This window comes from Macrobrachium rosenbergii, chromosome 41 (assembly GCF_040412425.1).
Source record: "Macrobrachium rosenbergii isolate ZJJX-2024 chromosome 41, ASM4041242v1, whole genome shotgun sequence".
Classification (NCBI taxonomy): Eukaryota; Metazoa; Arthropoda; class Malacostraca; order Decapoda; family Palaemonidae; genus Macrobrachium; species Macrobrachium rosenbergii.
The window spans coordinates 49,351,042-49,368,887 of NC_089781.1; the positions used below are offsets into that span (position 1 = coordinate 49,351,042).

The following is a 17,846-nucleotide window of genomic DNA, read 5'->3' on the forward strand; positions in this document are numbered from 1 at the left end:
ACCTTTATTACTCTAGTACCTTCATCTATTCCAGCCAGATAAATACCTACTTGCTGCATTAAATCTTTACCACACAAATTTGTATTACAAGAATCAACAACATAAAATACCTGAGAAACCTTTGTGCTATTATAAAGTACAGGAGCTAACACTTTGCCCAAGACATCAATTTTCATATTATCATAACCTCTTAGCTTTTTATTGCATTGTTCCATATTTAGTTTTAACCTATGTACCAACTCTTTGGTTATAGTAGACACTATAGAGGGATGAATAAATTTGTTTGTATTTAGCATTTCCCAACGTTTTGTGTGTGAGAGAGAGAGAGAGAGAGAGAGAGAGAGAGAGAGAGAGTAATTGTCGTTGTGAGTGTGTAAGGTGTCAAAGAAACGAGCAGGTAAAAGTTACTGCTACTTTATTACAGATCCAGGCAGTTTATATAGCGGCCGACTGACGCCGGCCCGCGAGAGACAATGGAATTGACTGTGACCTGAGGTCGAAACAATAAACAATAATATGCAGTGAACGAGTACAAATTACAATACAAAACATACAGAACTACAATATGGATACAGTCTTGATGCCTGTGAATGAAGAAACGTGATACACGCGTGACATTTGTATAAATACGCATAAAGTAAAAATGGTTAAAAATGCGTGACCTGGCACGTTTTAGGCGTGACTAATTGAGTTTGAAGAAACTGGGAAGTCACCAAAGAAAACATGCTCAGCGGAGACTTAATTAATGGCGCCGCCGAAACACTATGCTGGCGCCGATGTGGTGACTTTACAAATACTCCCCCCCCACAAGACGAGGGACGCGTCTGACTAATCCCTGTATCTGCTGGGATGCTGAAGGGTGCCGCGGCTCCTTAAAGATAACGGAGGGGTCTCCCGCCTGTGAGGCTGCTGGTTGGGCGGTCCCTTCCTGGGGCGGCCGCGCCTGTGGGGGTGAGGGCGTGCTGGAGTGTGGTTGGGCGGAAGGGGTGCTGCGTCGCTGTCGGGACTCTCCGACAGAAAGGCGGGCTTTAAGCGGTCTATTGAAACCCAGTCGTCCTTGCCAGGGAGTGCCAGCTGGAACGCCTTGCTGTTTCGTTCCAGCACGCGGAAGGGTCCCCTGTAGGGCTTGGTTAGTGGTGGACGGACGGCGTCGACTCTGACGAAGACGTGGGTGGCGGATGACAGCTGTGGCGGCATGAAGGTGGTTGCTTTGTCGATGTATGAGCGCCTGCAAGGGGCGAACTTGCCGCCATGTCGCGGAGCCTCTGCAGTGATGGGGAGTGGCGTTCATCCGTCACGAAACTCTCCCGGCACCACGAGGGGTTCCCCATAGGTTTGTTCGGCTGCAGATGGGGTGCCGTCGGCTCTGGAGGCGGTTCTCAACCCGAGGAGGACCCACGGCAGCTGATGTTTCCAGTCCTCGGCGGTGCAGTGGGCCATGAAGGATGACTTTAGGGACCTGTGGAACCGTTCGACCAGGCCGTTGGCCGCTGGGTTGTATGCTGTGGTGGTGTGGTGCGTGGTTCCCAGCAGTTGAGCCAGGGCAGACCACAACTCGGAGAGGAAGGCGGGGCCCCTGTCGGTTGTGATGTGGTCCGGGGCGCCCGGGCGGCTAACCCAACTGGAGAGCAGGGCCTCGGCGCGCGCGCTGGCGGTGGCTTCTTGCATGGGTGTGGCCGGGCCACCTCGTCGAACGGTCTACCACCGTGAGGAGGTATCTGGATCCGCCTGATGGGGTAAGGGGGCCCGACGACGTCGATGTGGATGTGGCGGCGGCGCCTGGCTGTGGGAACTCGCCTACCCCTGACTGCGTGTGACGACCCACCTTACTGGTCTGGCACTGCAGGCACTGTTTTGCCCAGGCCGTGGCGTCCTTTTGCACCCTGTGCCAGACGAACTTTTTGAAAGCAGTTTGGCCATGGTCCTGCCGGAGGGGTGTGAGAGGCCGTGGAATGATGTCGAATACCTGGCGGCGGCGTGAGGCTGGAACCAAAGGGCGGGGCTGACCTGTGCTGATGTCGCAGAGCAGGCTGGGGCCTTCGGGGCGAGGGTCACGTCCCGCCACTTGAGGGACGTGATGGCAGTCTGCGGTATGCTGGGGTTTCTGGGTCAGCGGCCTGTTCTCTGGCAAGGTCCTGGTAATCTATACCAAGCTGCACTGCGTTCAACTCGACTCTGCTACGGGATTTTTCTTGCCGGGAGGTACCTGAACAACAGGTAAATTCGGCTATGGCTGAGAGGTGGCGCTGCTGTCTGGAAGACCATTTTCGTGAAGGCGTGGACCAGTGGCTGATGGTCTGTGAAGATTGTGAAGGTGTCCCCTCCAGGAGGAACTTGAAGTGCCGAACTGCGCGGTACATCGCGCAGAGTTCCCTGTCGAGGTGCTGTAGCGGGTCTCTGCGGGATTGAACTTCTTGCTGAAGAAGGCGATGGGCTGGGGGCGCTGTTGATGATTTGCTCCAGAACAGCACCGCTTACTGGCGTCTGTCGTCAGCTGGAGGAGCCTTGGGATCCTGGTGTGCCAAGGCGGTTGCCTTGGTGAGGGCGGCCTTCAGGGAAAGGTCTGCTGCTGGCTGGGTCCCCAAGACAGGGACTTCGGACCAGTGGCGCGATCCCGATGAACCGTCCTGGACGGCCTTGATGGAGGTGGGTGTGAAGGCTGTCCTACTTTCGATGTAAGAGGGCGGACGCCTGTCGGAGACACCTCGTGACCCAGGAATTCTGCTTTCTGGCGCCAAGGTACACTTGTCAAAACGGACGACGAGGCCATTCTCTTGGAGGCGCTGGAGGACTGCCCTGATGTGTCTCTGGTGTTTTCTGTGAGACCTGGAAAATATGAGAATGTCGTCGACACCAGACGCAGAACTTTAGGTCACCCAGGATGCTGTCCATGAGCCGCTGGAAGGTGGCCCCGGCGTTCCTCAGCCCGAAGGTGGAGAAGGCGAACACATAGGACCCGAAGGGCGTGATGATGGCTGTCTTTGGTATGTCCTCTGGCGCAACAGGTACCTGAAATAAGATTTAAGAAGGTCCAATTTAGTGAATATTTTGGCCCCGTGAAAGGAGGCCGTGAGGTCCTGCATGTTGGGTAGGCGGGCTCTGTTGCAATGTTGAGCTGTAGTCGCCGCAGGGTCTCCAGGAGCCGTCCGGTTTCTGCACCATGTGGAGGGGGGCCCATGGACTGGAGGCTTTCCTGCAGATGCCCATCCGCTCCATCTCCGCGAATGCTTTTTCGCCTCCTGAAGTGCTGAGGGGAAGCTGTATGTGTCGGGGTCCCTTTAGTCATTATATGGTGGTATATGCCGTGCTTGGCTGGGGCCCGGGGACTTGGCGGCTCGGGCTGAAATACCTCAGGAACTTTTTGCATACTGGTGGGGGCGACGGTGCTGATGGTGGGTCTGGGTCCCGCTGTTAACCCGGCAGGAGTCGGGTGTCGAGGAGAGCACGTCGACTAGCAGGCCGGCCTGCGCCAGAAAATCGTCCCCAGGAGTGGGGTTCCTTCCGCGACGATGAAGTCCCAGGAGTAACTCTGGCCAAGGATGGAGATCGACAGGGGCCTGGTGCCGTAGGAGAGGATGGGGTTTCCGTTGGCGGCCGTCAGAAAGCGGCCGGGTCTGGTGTCTGGTTTCGGTCCTCTCTGGATGCTGGGAAGATCGATTTAAAGGCCCCTGTGTCGACCAGCATCATCCTGCCGGAGACGGTGTCGCGGACGTAAAAACCTACTGTTTTTGAGGCCCTGGGTTCTTCGGCTGCCATGGCGTGTCCTGCTGGCCAAACTCCCGTTTTTGAACGGGGCGAACGAGCAGGGCGGCAGGCAGTTTTGGGCGTCCTTTCCGAATCACTTGTGGTAGCGACAGAAGCCGGGGACCACCATCTGCTGTGGTTCGTGGACGTCTGTTGGCGATGGCGTTGACGGGCTGCTGGCTGGGCGGAGCTGACCGGCTGTGTGGCAGTTTTAGCCGCTGAAGCCTTGACGGAGTCTGTGAGACGTTGCCATCTCTATGAGGTCCTCGACAGGCATGGTGTAGGGGTGAGCGATCTGGTTGCGTGACCTCGGGAGGAGTTGGCGAAGGAAGATTTCCCATGCGAGGGTTATCTCCTGCCGCTTCTTTGACCCAAGACTGGTAGTGACAGGAGATCCACGACCATGCTAAGCGTCCCTTGGATTGAGGTCGTGGCGTGGGTTTATGGCAAGGTCGATAGCACGGGCGGCCCGGCTCGGCGATGGGCAGGGAGCAAGCTTCGAGGAGGAACTTTTTTGTGGTGCTGTATGTGAGGTGTGTGTTTGGTACTCGCGAGATGAGTTTTCTGTACCACGTCCTCCGGAAGGGCGTTGAGCACTGTGTCGGCCTGTATTCTGAAGTGGCTCTCCACCCTGCGCAGCCACATCGATGGGTTCCCCTGCATAAACGGGCGGCAGTTTTACGGTGAGGGCGGCTCACAATTGTGTTGCCCGGCCGTCGGGTGTTCGGGCGCTGGTGTGGAGTTGGGGAGGGCCTCGATGCAGGGGCGGCGCGGGTGTGATGGGAGGTAGGTAAACCTCCGAGTCCGCGGGGTCCGCCTTTAACTGCATGAAGGAGGGGATATCCGCGTCCATGCTCGCTCCTTTGACCCCTTACTGGAGTGGGGTACTCGCGTCAGTACGCACTTTTGTGCGCTGTGTGGTTCCGCTAGTGACGCTGGTGGGGTACGCCGACGAGAGTCAGCACGCTCAAACGCTGGTTACAGCGCCGTGTTTAGGCCGTTAAGAGCGTTTTGGAGAAATCCTGGAGCCAAGACTAAGTCGCCGTGTCGGTCCGTTAATGGCTCTGGGATACTCCGGGGGTCACCACTGTAAGGTGTCAAAGAAACGAGCGGGTAAAAGTTACTGCTACTTTATTACAGATCCAGGCAGTTTATATGGCGGCCGACTGACACTGGCCCGCGAGAGACAATGGAATTGACTGTGACCTGAGGTCGAAACAATAAACAATAATATGCAGTGAACGAGTACAAATTACAATACAAAACATACAGAACTACAAAATGGATACAGTCTTGATGCCTGTGAATGAAGAAACATGTGATACACAATGTGTGACATTTGTATAAATACGCATAAAGTAAAAATGGTTAAAAATGCGTGACCTGGCACGTTTTAGGTGTGACTAATTGAGTTTGAAGAAAATGGGAAGTCACCAAAGAAAACATGCTCAGCGGAGACTTAATTAATGGCGCCGCCGAAACACTACGCTGGCGCCGATGTGGTGACTTTACAAGTGGTTCAGTTGTTGGAGTTCGTTTACGGCGCTGTCTGTCTGTCTGTCGGGAGTTTTTCGGAATTGGGGAATTGGGAAGTCTTGGGCAGTTGAGGTCAAACCTTGAAAGTGGACGGGGAGTTCGTCTGTTTTTTTTTGTATTAACATTAATGGTTCACGTGTCTCTTCTTTTTTTTCGTTTGTTGTTGGTGGAGGGTCGGTTTTAAGTTTTTTGTGGTTTTTGTGTGCTGTGATTGGCGACTGTGGACCTTTATCCATCTCCAGCAACCGAAGATCGGGGTGAGTGTTGTGTGTTGTTTTGTTTGTGGGTTTGAATTCCACCACATTATATTTGGCGCCCAACGTGGGGCAGCTGGTGTTGCAGCTGCAATTGAGATTGGTGGCTGGTAGTGTGACTGAAGAGAAGGATGGAAGAGGAACTGGTGAGGTTGAGAGAGGAGAATACGTGGTTGAGGGGTGAGAATGAGAGATTGAGGCCTCAGTTGGAGGAGATGGGGGTAATGCTAAGGAGTGCAAAAGAAGAAATGAAAGAGGAGATGAAAGAGGGGGTGAAAGAGTCTGAAGAAAGAATGGATAAGAAGTTAGAGTCTGCAGTAAGCAGGATGCAGGAAATGATGAAGGGAATGTTAGGGAGTTCTTTGGAGAAGGGGCTGTTGGAGGCAGGTCCTCTGGAACGTGTGAAGGGGCAAGAGAGAAAGAAAAGGAGGAAGAAGTGAATGGAAGCGTGAGTGATGAAAGTGATGTGGAAATAGGAAGTAAGAAACGAGAGAATGAGAGGCAGGGTAAGGAAAAGGGGAATGAAAAGCAAGGGAAGGAACAGAGGGAAAGTAAGGATAAGTCAGGGGAAGAAGAAGGGAAGAAGGGAAAAGGAAAGGAAACTGGTAAGAAGGGTAAGGAAGTGGGAAAGGTAGGAAAGAAGGGAGAGGGTAAAGGCAGTAGTGATAGTGAGGTGGATGGAGGTGAATGGATAAAAGTGGATAAAAAGAGGGGGAAGAAGAGTGTAATGAGTAAGATGAATGTAAGTGCGGAAGTGGACTCTTTGTATTCGGAAGAGGGTATGAAAGGACAGAGTGAAAGTAGCGAAAGTGAGAGTGAAAGTGAGAAAGAAGTGAGAAAGGCTATGTATGTGAGGGAGGTACCCTGGTGTGAAAGGTATAATGAGTATGGAAGTAGGGATGTGCATGATTTCTTTAGGGAGTATGAAAGGTTTTGTCAGGATAAGTATGGGGAGAGTAAGAGAGTGTGGGCACGAGAATTAGGAGAATATTTGACTGGGTTTTTGCTTGATATGTATAGGGTTATTATGAGTGTGGGAGATGTTGAGTATGACAAGGTGAAAGCTAGACTAGTTGAGCAAGCGAGGGCGTATGAAAGCGAAAGTGTTAAGTATAAGAGGAAGAATGAATTTGATGAGGCAAGAATGAAAGCTGGGGAAACCTTGTCACTGTATGCTTGTAGGCTGGAGACGTTGGCAAGGAAGAAGTTTGGGGATGATGGGATAGATGAATGTAAGGAGTTAGTACGGAAGTTGTTAGGGACAGTGCCAGATGGAGTTAGAGAATTTGTGAACTTGAAGCGGAAGGAGAAGAAAAGATGGACGAGTGAAAGGTTGACTTGGGGAGAAATTTTGGAAATTGTAGAAGATTATGAGCTTGACAGGGTTATAAAAGAGAGCAGAAGTGTGAGTGTAAGGGCTGGGGTAGATGAGAGAGTGCCAGAGTTTGGAAGCTTTAGGGATGCAGTGTTGAGGGCCCAATGAGAATGGCCGATAGTGTAATAGATAGGAGTGTAATAGCAAGTAATGTGGAGGTGCCAGTGAGGATGAATGGTGGGTTTGTAAGGGAACAACAGGTTGGACGGGTTAGGGATAGTAGTGTACAAAGGGGAAGGTCGGTGAGTGGAAGTCGAGCGAGGTGTTTTAGATGTGGAAAGGAAGGACATACAAAGAATGAGTGTAAGTGGGCTTTAGGAGCGTGTTTCGGGTGTGGGCAGTCGGGACATTTGGTAAGAGAGTGTACGAAAGATAGGGGGGTTAAATGCTACAGGTGCGGACAGGTGGGTCATATTGCTAATGGTTGTAGGGGTATCCGAGTGAATGTAATATGTGGCAACTGTGGTAAGAATGGGCATTATGCGAGAATGTGTTCAGAACCGAGAGCGAAGTGTGTCGAATGTGGAATGGAAAGGCATGTATCAAGTGTATGTAGACGAAAGAGGGTGACTGTGACAGCGAATTCGGAAAACTGAGTGTGAAGGGGGTTCAAATGGGTGGATCCTCCAGGATGCAAGCGGTGCGTGATGCATGTACGTGAGGGGTTGTTGCATGAGGGAGGCTTTGCTGGAAAGACTGACGAGTGCATGAGTGTGCAAGTGTGTTGTAAGGGAGTAAGATTGATTGCGTTAATAGATACCGGGTGTAGTATGAATGTCATATTTAAGAATGGATGTGAGAAATTGAGGAATACGTGTGAAATTAGGAACTGTCAGGGGGAAGTAAGAGGGATTGGAAATTTAGGGGTAGCAGTGATTGGAAGAGTGTGTGAACGGTTAGAAATTGGGGGTGTAATGATGGATGAAAGTGATTTTTGTGTGATTGAGAGTACGAATGATAAATATGATATTTTGTTGGGATGTAAGTTTTTGGAAAAATGCGGGATGGTGGTCCGTCCTAGTATGAATGTAATTGAATTACATATGAAAGGGGATGTGCTTGGGGATTTGTATTTGGGGAAGGATGGTAGGGTTGAGCAAAAATTGTGGAAGAGAGTGCCTGTAATTGCGACAGAGAGGGTAAAAGTGCCACATGAGATTGGAGAAGTTGTGAGTGTGAAAGTGGCATGGCCGGATAGCCTCGGAATAGCCAACAATGATAATTGTGAGTATGCAGTTGAGGGTATAGACGTAAATAAATTAGTCAGGGCAAATGTGTGTATATGATGGGGTTTTGAACATGGGAGATCCGAGGGTATATATAACGTCATTGCCGAGTGTCAGGAAGAAGCGGGTCCGAGGAATATGTGAGGGAGATTGTGTGGGAATATTACGTACATTGGTGAATGTGGATGATGAGAGGTACGTGAAGGTATGGCAGGTGATGACAGGTGATTTGAAAGGAGTTAATGATTGGACGTATGAGGAGTTGAAAGAAAGAGTAAAGGTAGATGAAAATGTAAGTGATAACGTAAGAGAACGATTGAGGAGAATGTTGTGGGATAGGCAGGGGGCGTTGAGTCGTGGGGACGAGGATTTTGGGGGATCGAAGCTTCCAGAATTTAAAATAGTTCTGGAAGACGACACCCCCATATATCAGCGTCCCCGACATTTTTCTCCGTCTATCAATCATGAGATAGAGGAGCAGTGTGAGGAGCTTGAGAGGGTGGGAGTGATTGAAAGGAGTACGAGCGCCTGGAATAGCCCCATTGTACCATACGTAAGCCAGATGGAAGTTTGCGAATGTGCGTGGATTATCAGAAGGTGAATGAAGTAACTGTGAAAGAGCGATTCCCGATGAATGTGGTGTCTGATTGTGTGTACAAGATGAATGGAATGAAAGTGTTTACAAAATTAGATCTGGTAAGGGGCTATTACCAGATGCCTCTGGAGGAGGGGAGCAGGCATATTACGGCCTTTTCTAGTAGTTCCTGCCACTACCAGTTCCGGAGATTAAGTTTCGGACTGGCTAATGCGCCTGCTGCCTTCCAAAGGGCAATGAATGTGGTTCTGGCTGGGTTTGATCGCAAGAAGGTAACTGTTTTTATAGATGATATTTTGATTGCGAGTGAGACTGTAGAAGAGAATATGGAACTGCTTGAACGAGTGTTAGAAAGGTTGGAAGAAGTAGGAATAAAAATAAAACTTGGAAAGTGTGCTTGGTTGGCTGGGGAGGTGGAATTCCTAGGGCATATGGTGAGTGGAAGAGGTGTAAGGAAGAGTGATAAGTTCGTGAACAAGGTAAGGGAATTTCCACGTCCCCGGACCGTGCGTGAGTTGAAAGGATTTTTAGGTTTAATTGAGTTTGGAAGGAAGTTTATAAAAGATTGTTCGGGGATCGGAAAACCACTTACTGAATGGACGGGGAAGAGAAATTGTACAAGATTAAAATGGGATGAGCGAATGATCAAAGCGTTCGAGAGATTGAAAGAGGAGGCTGCAAGAGACGTGACGTTGGCTTTCCCGGACTATAGTGAGACTGTGAATAAACTAGAACTGTATACAGATGCAAGTAAATATAGTATGGGAGGATGCCTGGTACAAATGCAGAAGGCGAATGGGGAAGAACAATTGAGAGTAATTGCGTATGTGAGCAAGGCGTTTGGAAGGGCAGAGTTGAAATATTTGGTGATTGAAAAGGAATTGGCTGCTATAATGTTTTGTGTGAAAGCATTAAAAGTATTTTTGTATGGGGTGGATTTTGTAATACGGACGGACCATCGACTGCTAGTATATATGGTTAAAAAAGAGAGTGCGAATGCTAGAATTGCGAGAACGATAGAGGATTTGAATGAGTTTAGTTTTAAGGTAGAGTATGTACAAGGTAGACAGAATGTTGTTGCAGATGCTATGTCGCGTATGTGGACTGAACGAGATGATAGGGTTAGGAGCGACTGGGACCCGGACCAAGTACCTGTAGGATTTGTAGTAAAGCAACAGTATGTAGGGGAGAATCGAGTGTGGGAATGTCTGTTTGGGGGGTTGAGTAATTTGGAAACAAATGGGTTGATTGACGGAGTACCTGCAAGCATGAATGAGTTACGTGAAAAGGTGATGAGTGAAATGCCGGAAGGAGGAGTGCGCAAGGAAGGAAGGGAATTAGATGAGGAGGAAAAGTTAGTGAAAGTGTTGTTGGTAGTGGCTGAAATATTTAAAATTACAGTACGATTGTTCTTTGGATGGAATAGGCCGGTGGAGTATAAAGGAGGGGTGAATGAAAATGGTACGAATGTAATTTTAAATGTTCAATGTGGAAAGGATAATTGTAGATGGCTGGTTAAGAAAGGTGATAGTGAGGAAAATGAGGGAATAAGGGGTACGGTTGAGAATATCGTTGAAGATGAATGCGATGAGGATGGTTGTGAGGAAGCTAAGAAGGTGAATGTAGCCGTGAGAGCGTGTATGCATGAAGCGAAAGGTAAATTAGTAACGAATGTAGTAGTGAATCAGAGTGAATATTGTAGTTTGGTAGATACGGGAGCACAAGTGTCGTTAGTGAGTAGTACAGTAGTTAGTGAATTGGAAAGGTGCGATTGGGATATAAAAAGAAAATCAACGAGTGTAAGGATACATGGTTTGGGACAAGGGAGTGTGTTAGTATGGGAGGAGGTACAATTAAAAATTCAGTTAGGGGGATTTGAAATAATACATAATTTTGTAGTCATGGATGAGAATGATATGCCAACATGTTTTTATTAGGAACTGATTTTATGAGAATGCATGATATAAGTGTGGATGTCGGGAGGGAATTTTAGGAAAGGGCGGCAGGAAATAACGAAGGTTAAAGGAGGCGATGTGTCTAAAACTAGTTTTGTAGGTATGGTAGATATTGCAAGGAGTGAAAATGATTTGTTGAGTGAAGAGGAAATTAAGCAGATGCAAAGTCAGTGCATGAGAATAAGTATGTTAAGAGAGTGTGTGTTAAGAGGGTGTAAGAGTAGGAAATTGGCCGTCTGAGTTAGAATTCTATAAGCGAAGTGCTAAGAATTTGTTGTATGTAAAGGTATAGTTTATTTTTTGCATCAGGACGGAATGTGGGATGGGGAAGTGTATGTGCCAGTGTTTTCGGAAGATGCAGCCGTGGGTATGTGTTTATTAGTGCATGATAGGTTTGGGCATCTGGGGAAAAATAAATTATGGGAATGCATGAGAGAGAGATTGTATGTGCCTGAATTGAATAAAATTTGTGCGGATGTAGCGATTACGTGTGCGGACTGTCAGAAGGGTATCAAAGTGTGCATGCGAATCCACCTGTGTTGCGATTGCAGATGAAAGAGTTATTTGAGATGGTTGTGATTGATTGTGTGTCGTTGCCTGTGACTGCTAGAGGACATGTGGGAATGGTTGTAATGGTAGATCATTTGAGTAAGTTTGCATATGCAGTAGCGATTCGGAACAAAAAGAGTGAGACTGTAGCGAGAATGGTGGATCAAGTGATGTTGCCAATGTGTGTGTGCAAGCCGACGCGAATGTTGAGTGACAATGGGCCTGAATTTGTTGGATGGGAGTTTGAGCAAATGTTGCGTGATTGGGGCATAGAGCATGTGTACTCTACGCCGTATATGCCCAGTGCGAATGGATTGGCGGAACGAACGGTGAGAACGTTGACAGAGATATTATGTATGATGAGTGAATGTGATAATGATTGGGATGTAAATGTTGGGCGAGCGTTGTGGGTATACAACGCCACCGTGCATAAGGGTATTGGTATGTCTCCGTGTAAATATGTATTAAATTTTGAAAAGATAGTGAGACCGAGATTGGGTATATCTGAGAGTGATAGGGAGGCATGGAAGAAGGCACATGAGAGGTTCGAAAGTTACAAGGTGGGCGAGAAAGTGTTGAAAGAAGTAATCGAGAAAGGGCGGTTGAGTGTAAATAAAGTGCGTGAAAAATTTGAGGGTCCGTATGAAGTGTTGGAAGTTGGTCCCAGTGGGCTTAGTTATGTTGTAGGGGAAGTATGTGTAGATGGTAGTGTGAGAGAAATACGAGCGCATCATAACCAATTGCGTAGATGGAAGGATGTACCGGAATATGTGAGAGAGAATGGGGTGTATAAATGGTTGAAATCGAATGTGGGTGAACCAAGTATGCATGAGAGCTTGTGTATGGAGGATCAGCAATTTGTTTTGATAGAGTATGGTAGAAAACGTAAGAAAGGGATGAACGTAAGTGAAAGGAGTGATCATAAGTTGTGTGATAGGGGTGTGAGTGCCAAAGTGAAAATGAGTGATAAAGCGTGTAATACGGATGAATGGGATGGTATGAATAGAACGTATAGCATATGCGGGTTTGATATAACTGAGTTGACTGAACGTGTAGGGGTGAGTGAACGGTTGGAGGTGAGCGAAAGTGTAAGAGTAAGAGAGCGTAGCAGTGATAGACCAGTGATTGAAAGCATGAATGAATCGTTGCAAGAATTGGAAAGGTCAATGAGCGAATGGGATGAGTTAGTTGAAGAATTGGGGGAGGTATTTGGGAATGAGTTAGAGGGTATAGATGAGATTGTGGATGAAATTGAGAGTGGTAATAGTGAAGAAGATAGCGTGAATCTGAGAGAGAATGGAGGGGAAGATGTGAATTTGAATGTTGCTAGAAGAGAGAATGATTCTGAGAGAATGACTGCGTGCCCGCGAACGCGATCTAGAGGACCTGCTAGTGAGCATCCGTGGGTGTTGCGTAAGGCGATTTGAATGCAGTGTGAAAGGTGTTGGTTGGGAAATGCTAAAAGGGGGGAGAATTCTAGAGGGATGAATAAATTTGTTTGTATTTAGCATTTCCCAACGTTTTGTGAGAGAGAGAGAGAGAGAGAGAGAGAGAGAGAGAGAGAGAGAGAGAGAGAGAGAGAGCGAGTGTAATTGTCATTGTGAGTGGTTCGGTTGTTGGAGTTCGTTTACGGCGCTGTCTGTCTGTCTGTCAGGAGTTTTTCGGAATTGGGGAAGTCTTGGGCAGTTGAGGTCAAACCTTGAAAGTGGACGGGGAGTTCGTCTGTTTTTTTTGTATTAACATTAATGGTTCATGTGTCTCTTCTTTTTTTTCGTTCGTTGTTGGTGGAGGGTCGGTTTTAAGTTTTTTGTGTGCTGTGATTGGCGACCGTGGACCTTTATCCATCTCCAGCAACCGAAGATCAGGGCGAGTGCTGTGTGTTGTTTTGTTTGTGGGTTTGAATTCCGCCACAACACAGCAGTGCCACTGTCAATCTCAAATGGAACTAAATTCTGATTAATACTGAAATAAAATTCATCAGAATTAAGAGCAAAAATCTTTCCTTTAACCATTAACAATCTATCATCACTGTTGTCTTCATAATCATCAATAGTTTTTACAGCCTTCTTACCTTCAGCCCTACTATTGGAAGCCTTATACCTAGGTTTAACACTACTAGGCCTATGAAGATACAAATCTTTGTTTGCCTCTCTACACACCCTTTTTAGATGACCTTTCCTTTTACAAATGTTACAAGTCAGATCTTTAAACCAACAGTCTATACTCTCATGAGAAAAACCACAATGCTTACAAGATGACTTTTCTTTTCTCACTGAACTAACCTGTGGCTGTGATTCGTTCCTCTCACCCACAAAAGCTTTTTCCATGTTCAAAATTCTTTCTAAAACTGCACTAGAGGTCATAGCTTTTCGGTGAAGATTCAAAGCAACTAAATTGGGAAAATATACTGCATTGTCCACTGCCATAAACAACTGATCTCTGACTCTTGAATCGAAATGATTACCAAAATTGCAATCTTTTGCTAAAGCCTTGAGGTCAAACTATTCACTGTCTCATCCCTCCTTTTTTTTCTTTGTTGAAAAGCTATTAGGCTACGATGATAAGAAGGTTTCACAATGTAATGTGATTTCAATACAGCTACAAGGTCATCGTAAGTCTTTGTATGGGGTAAATCAGGAGCACACAAATTACCCACTACACTAAAAACATCAGTTCCAATCGACACTAGCAAAACATTTTTCTTTTTGTTATCTTCCTCCATTCCAAGATTACTAAAATTAGCTTCTAATAAACTAAGCCAAAGATCCAAGGTTATCTGAGAAGAATTAAAAGGATCAATCTTAATCTGAGTAGGCCTAGTCGTCGCCATCGTGAACAAAACTGCAAGATGAAGCAAAACTGTAGGTAGCAGCCTATATGCCAGGTAAGGTAGGGTAAAAACACAATAAATCGAAACATCAACTAGTACAGCTTGGGGTATTGAAAATCCTCACCCCTAGCATAGGCGACCTCTGCCTAACCTCCGCACCATCGCCGTCAATCAACTGGCCTTATGGAAGTGTCCTCAGAGCCGGAGGCTATGCTGAACTCATCAAAACTCCTGGAAAATCCTTACATCCACATGAAGTTCTTGTAGACCCTATGCTCCTCTGCATGGATTCTCGTCGCCATTTGTTAGGACGAGCATAATTAAATACAGGGCCGGATGCAAGGTTTATTGTGAATCCGTTACAACAACTTGCCGCCAAGGACCAGCACACTGGCCACATGACAACACAAAACGGTACTGAGAACTCAAAAACAAAAGACGTTCAAAGCAGGGAATAGAATCAGAATTAACAAAGGATTACCGTACCTTTTTTTAACTAAAACTCTACAAACATTAATTCCGTTCGGAGATAATGTTGAAACTAAAATGTTTGATGTAGTAAGAGTAAAGGTTCGAGCAGGTACTAAACGTATTAAGTTAAATGCTGTTGTTTGTAACCATGTTAACACTTCCATACACACACCTGGTCTACACAACGTGTATCTGCGATTGCAAGAACGAGGTGTTAAACTGGCAGATAAGAATATTGAATCAGATACCTTAAGTGATATAGGTTTGATTATTGGTGCTGATTATTATAATGCATTTGTGTATTGTCACGATAAATACGATGATGTATGTTTGCTTGGTAGCACCGCTGGTGCTGTTATTTTTGGTCCTATTCCAAATTGGGCTTGTAATGATGTCAGTGATGATGAAAATGTAAGATCTGTAATAAGTACACAAAGTATTGTTTGCTCGAGAATCACTGCTTCTGTAAATCCTCTTGATGATGAGGATATTTCTAGATTGTGGTCTTTAGATACGATCGGCATCGGGAAGGATGCGCGATCCTATAACGATCAAGCAGCGATCGAACATTTCAGTGAAACTATTGTGAAGACTGATAACAAATATACGATTGATTTGCCATTTAAGAGCGATGCCAGACCCCCTACGGGTTACAGAAAAGCCTTAGGTCAATTATATTCACTTAAGAGAACTTTTCAGTCTAAACCAGAAATGTTTGATCAGTATCAGTGTGTTTTAGATGAGTATGTTAAATTAGGATTCATTGAGGAAGTAAAGTTAGAAGATAACTCCTATGATCCAGTTGATGGTTGATGGTATTAATCATTATTTACCTCACCATCCAGTTTTTAAGGAATCTGCTACGACTCCAATTAGGATAGTTTTCAATGCAAGTAGTAAGGAGTCACAACATGCTAAGTCCCTCAATGATTGTTTACATGCGGGACCTAATCTGGCGACGAAGTTGACAGATATGCTGCTGGAATTTCGTCAAAACAAATATGCTGTAGTAGCAGACATAAGTAAAGCTTTCCTTAGAATAGGAATTAATGAAAATCACAGAGATTTCACGAGATTCTTATGGTTTGCTGATAGCAATTTTAAGCATGTCAAAACTTTCAGATTTAAGGTTTTATTGTTTGGAGCAACTTGTTCACCTTTTTTGCTGAATCAGACTATACAGTATCATTTGCAGAATCATTCAGATCCCATCGCCAATTCAGTAAAGAAGTCCTTTTATGTGGATAATTTCATGAAAACTTATGAGAAATGTGAAGATTTCGAACTCGAGAGTAATAAGGTAAACCAAATTATGTTTGAAGCTAATATGCCTTTGGGAGAATGGGCTAGCAATTTGAGCTCATTTAATGATAAGCATGCCCCAGATACTGTCAACTTGAATGCAGTAAAACTACTCGGTCTTTTGTGGGATACCTATAATGACTCATTGAGTGTAAAGACCCCTTCTCAGATTGTTACCTATTTGAATAATCTAGGAAATGTTTGTACTTTGACCAAGAGAAAGGTTGTTTCTCTCCTTTCAACCATCTTTGATCCTTTAGGAATGTTAACTCCCGTAACAATCAAAGGAAAACTATTTGTGAAAAAATTATGGGAACTGAAAACTGATTGGGATGACGAACTGATGATGGATTTAAAGGGAGAGTTTGATGAATTGTTAAACCAACTCAAATCTATTGAGGGGATCAAAGTCCCTAGATCTTGTTGTCGGGAATTTCGAACTGATCATTCGAAGTCCCCGCCATTTAACTTCACAAGTGTTGCGTTAAATTGGGGCAAAACTGAGGGATCTCACGGGCAGTTCATTGTGCAGAAAGTTGTCCAATACGCGACAGAGTTAAGAAGTAATTCTTAAATGCCTGGAGGGGAAGGAGCGCGTCTTATAGTAATGAAGACACTATGAATTTTCATTAATGAATATGATTTGCTATTCCCTAGTACGAGCTAAATTGTCTATGTAGAGATTTGGAGCCAAGGACTCCGGTAGCCATTCAAGAATTTGCAGATTACGGCCTTCAGCCAGAACTTCGAGTCAATTCATTGATCCCAGATGATAACTTAACTGTCATTCTTCCTATTCACAAGTAAAGTAGATTCATTGATCTCCGTAATGCCTAAATAAGCGATGATTCCCGCCTGAATTACAAGGATTCTGTAGTTTACGCGGAAAAGCGTAAGTTTCCTTTGAAGTAGGGCGAAGGCAGGGTTGCCAGATTGGCTTTTTTTAAGCCAAATCTCAGAAATTTGGCTTCTTTTCAAGGTGGTTGGCTTTGTAATATCAGTTTGGCTCTTTTGGCTTTTTCTTGGCTTTTTTTCAAGTTGATTGGCTTTGCTATATCTATCTGGCTTTTTTGGCTTTTTCTTGGCTTTTATTTCACTTAGATTTAGTTTACAATATCATTTAGTTTACAAAATCATTTTCATAAATACATAATAAAACATGAATTGGAAGAAAATATAAGGTACAAAACAAATCCTCAACATTACTGTATTTAAAGGTACTGGTCTCAGTCTCCGCCCAGCTTATTGCTATAAATATTACACAGGATACGTGTGTGACTTTTATACGTGTTCAAACCGAAGCCTGACCGTCTGGGGCGTGTAATCTCGCCGCACCACCAGAAATTCCAGGATTCAAAGGTATATCAGTTAGTCATTTGCCGTTGTCCACACACATTAGTTTCATGGTCGTTTAGTGCTATTAAGTGATATATATACATACTTCGTTTGTGTAAATTTGTGACACCTATTTGGAACTGTCACCTAAGTGGAAGCCATCTTATGACAGTAGTTGTAAATATAACAGTAAATGGGAAGACACTTTTGTTTGGGTAAAAAAATCAGATGATGGATCAGACTCAGCCTACTGTAAGATTTGTCATTGCAATATTGCTCCAAGAATGAGCAACCTCGCAAATCATGAGAAATCAGAGAAGCATCGTAAGAAAATCCCATTTAAAGGCCAAACTCGCCTCAGTGTGGAACGTACCCCAATTCAAAGCAATGACAAAATCAAAACTGCAGAACTTCCCATTGCTGTGAGTATGACTTGCCATTGTGCAATACGTACAATTGACCATTTAAGTGAGATAATGAGAGTACATGGAAAAGGTAGTACATTGGAACACGTAAGGTTACAGAGGACTAAATGTTCTTGTATAATAAAGAATGTAGTTTCGCCGGCATTAAAAGCTGAGCTTATTGAAGATCTTCAAAACAAAAAGTATGCAATCATCATTGATGAATCTACTGACATTTCCACTCAGAAACACTTGTGCATTTTAGTTCGT

General features: G+C 45.4%; 1 protein-coding gene across 1 annotated transcript; it reads left to right on the plus strand.

Annotated features, from left to right (window-relative positions):
• Window positions 1–14,610: 14,610 nt before the first annotated feature.
• On the plus strand, window positions 14,611–15,348 carry LOC136827150 (uncharacterized). The gene has a single exon (XM_067084916.1). It carries the CDS (start codon window positions 14,611–14,613, stop codon window positions 15,346–15,348), a length of 738 nt encoding a protein of 245 aa, XP_066941017.1.
• The last annotated feature ends 2,498 nt before the right edge of the window (window positions 15,349–17,846 follow it).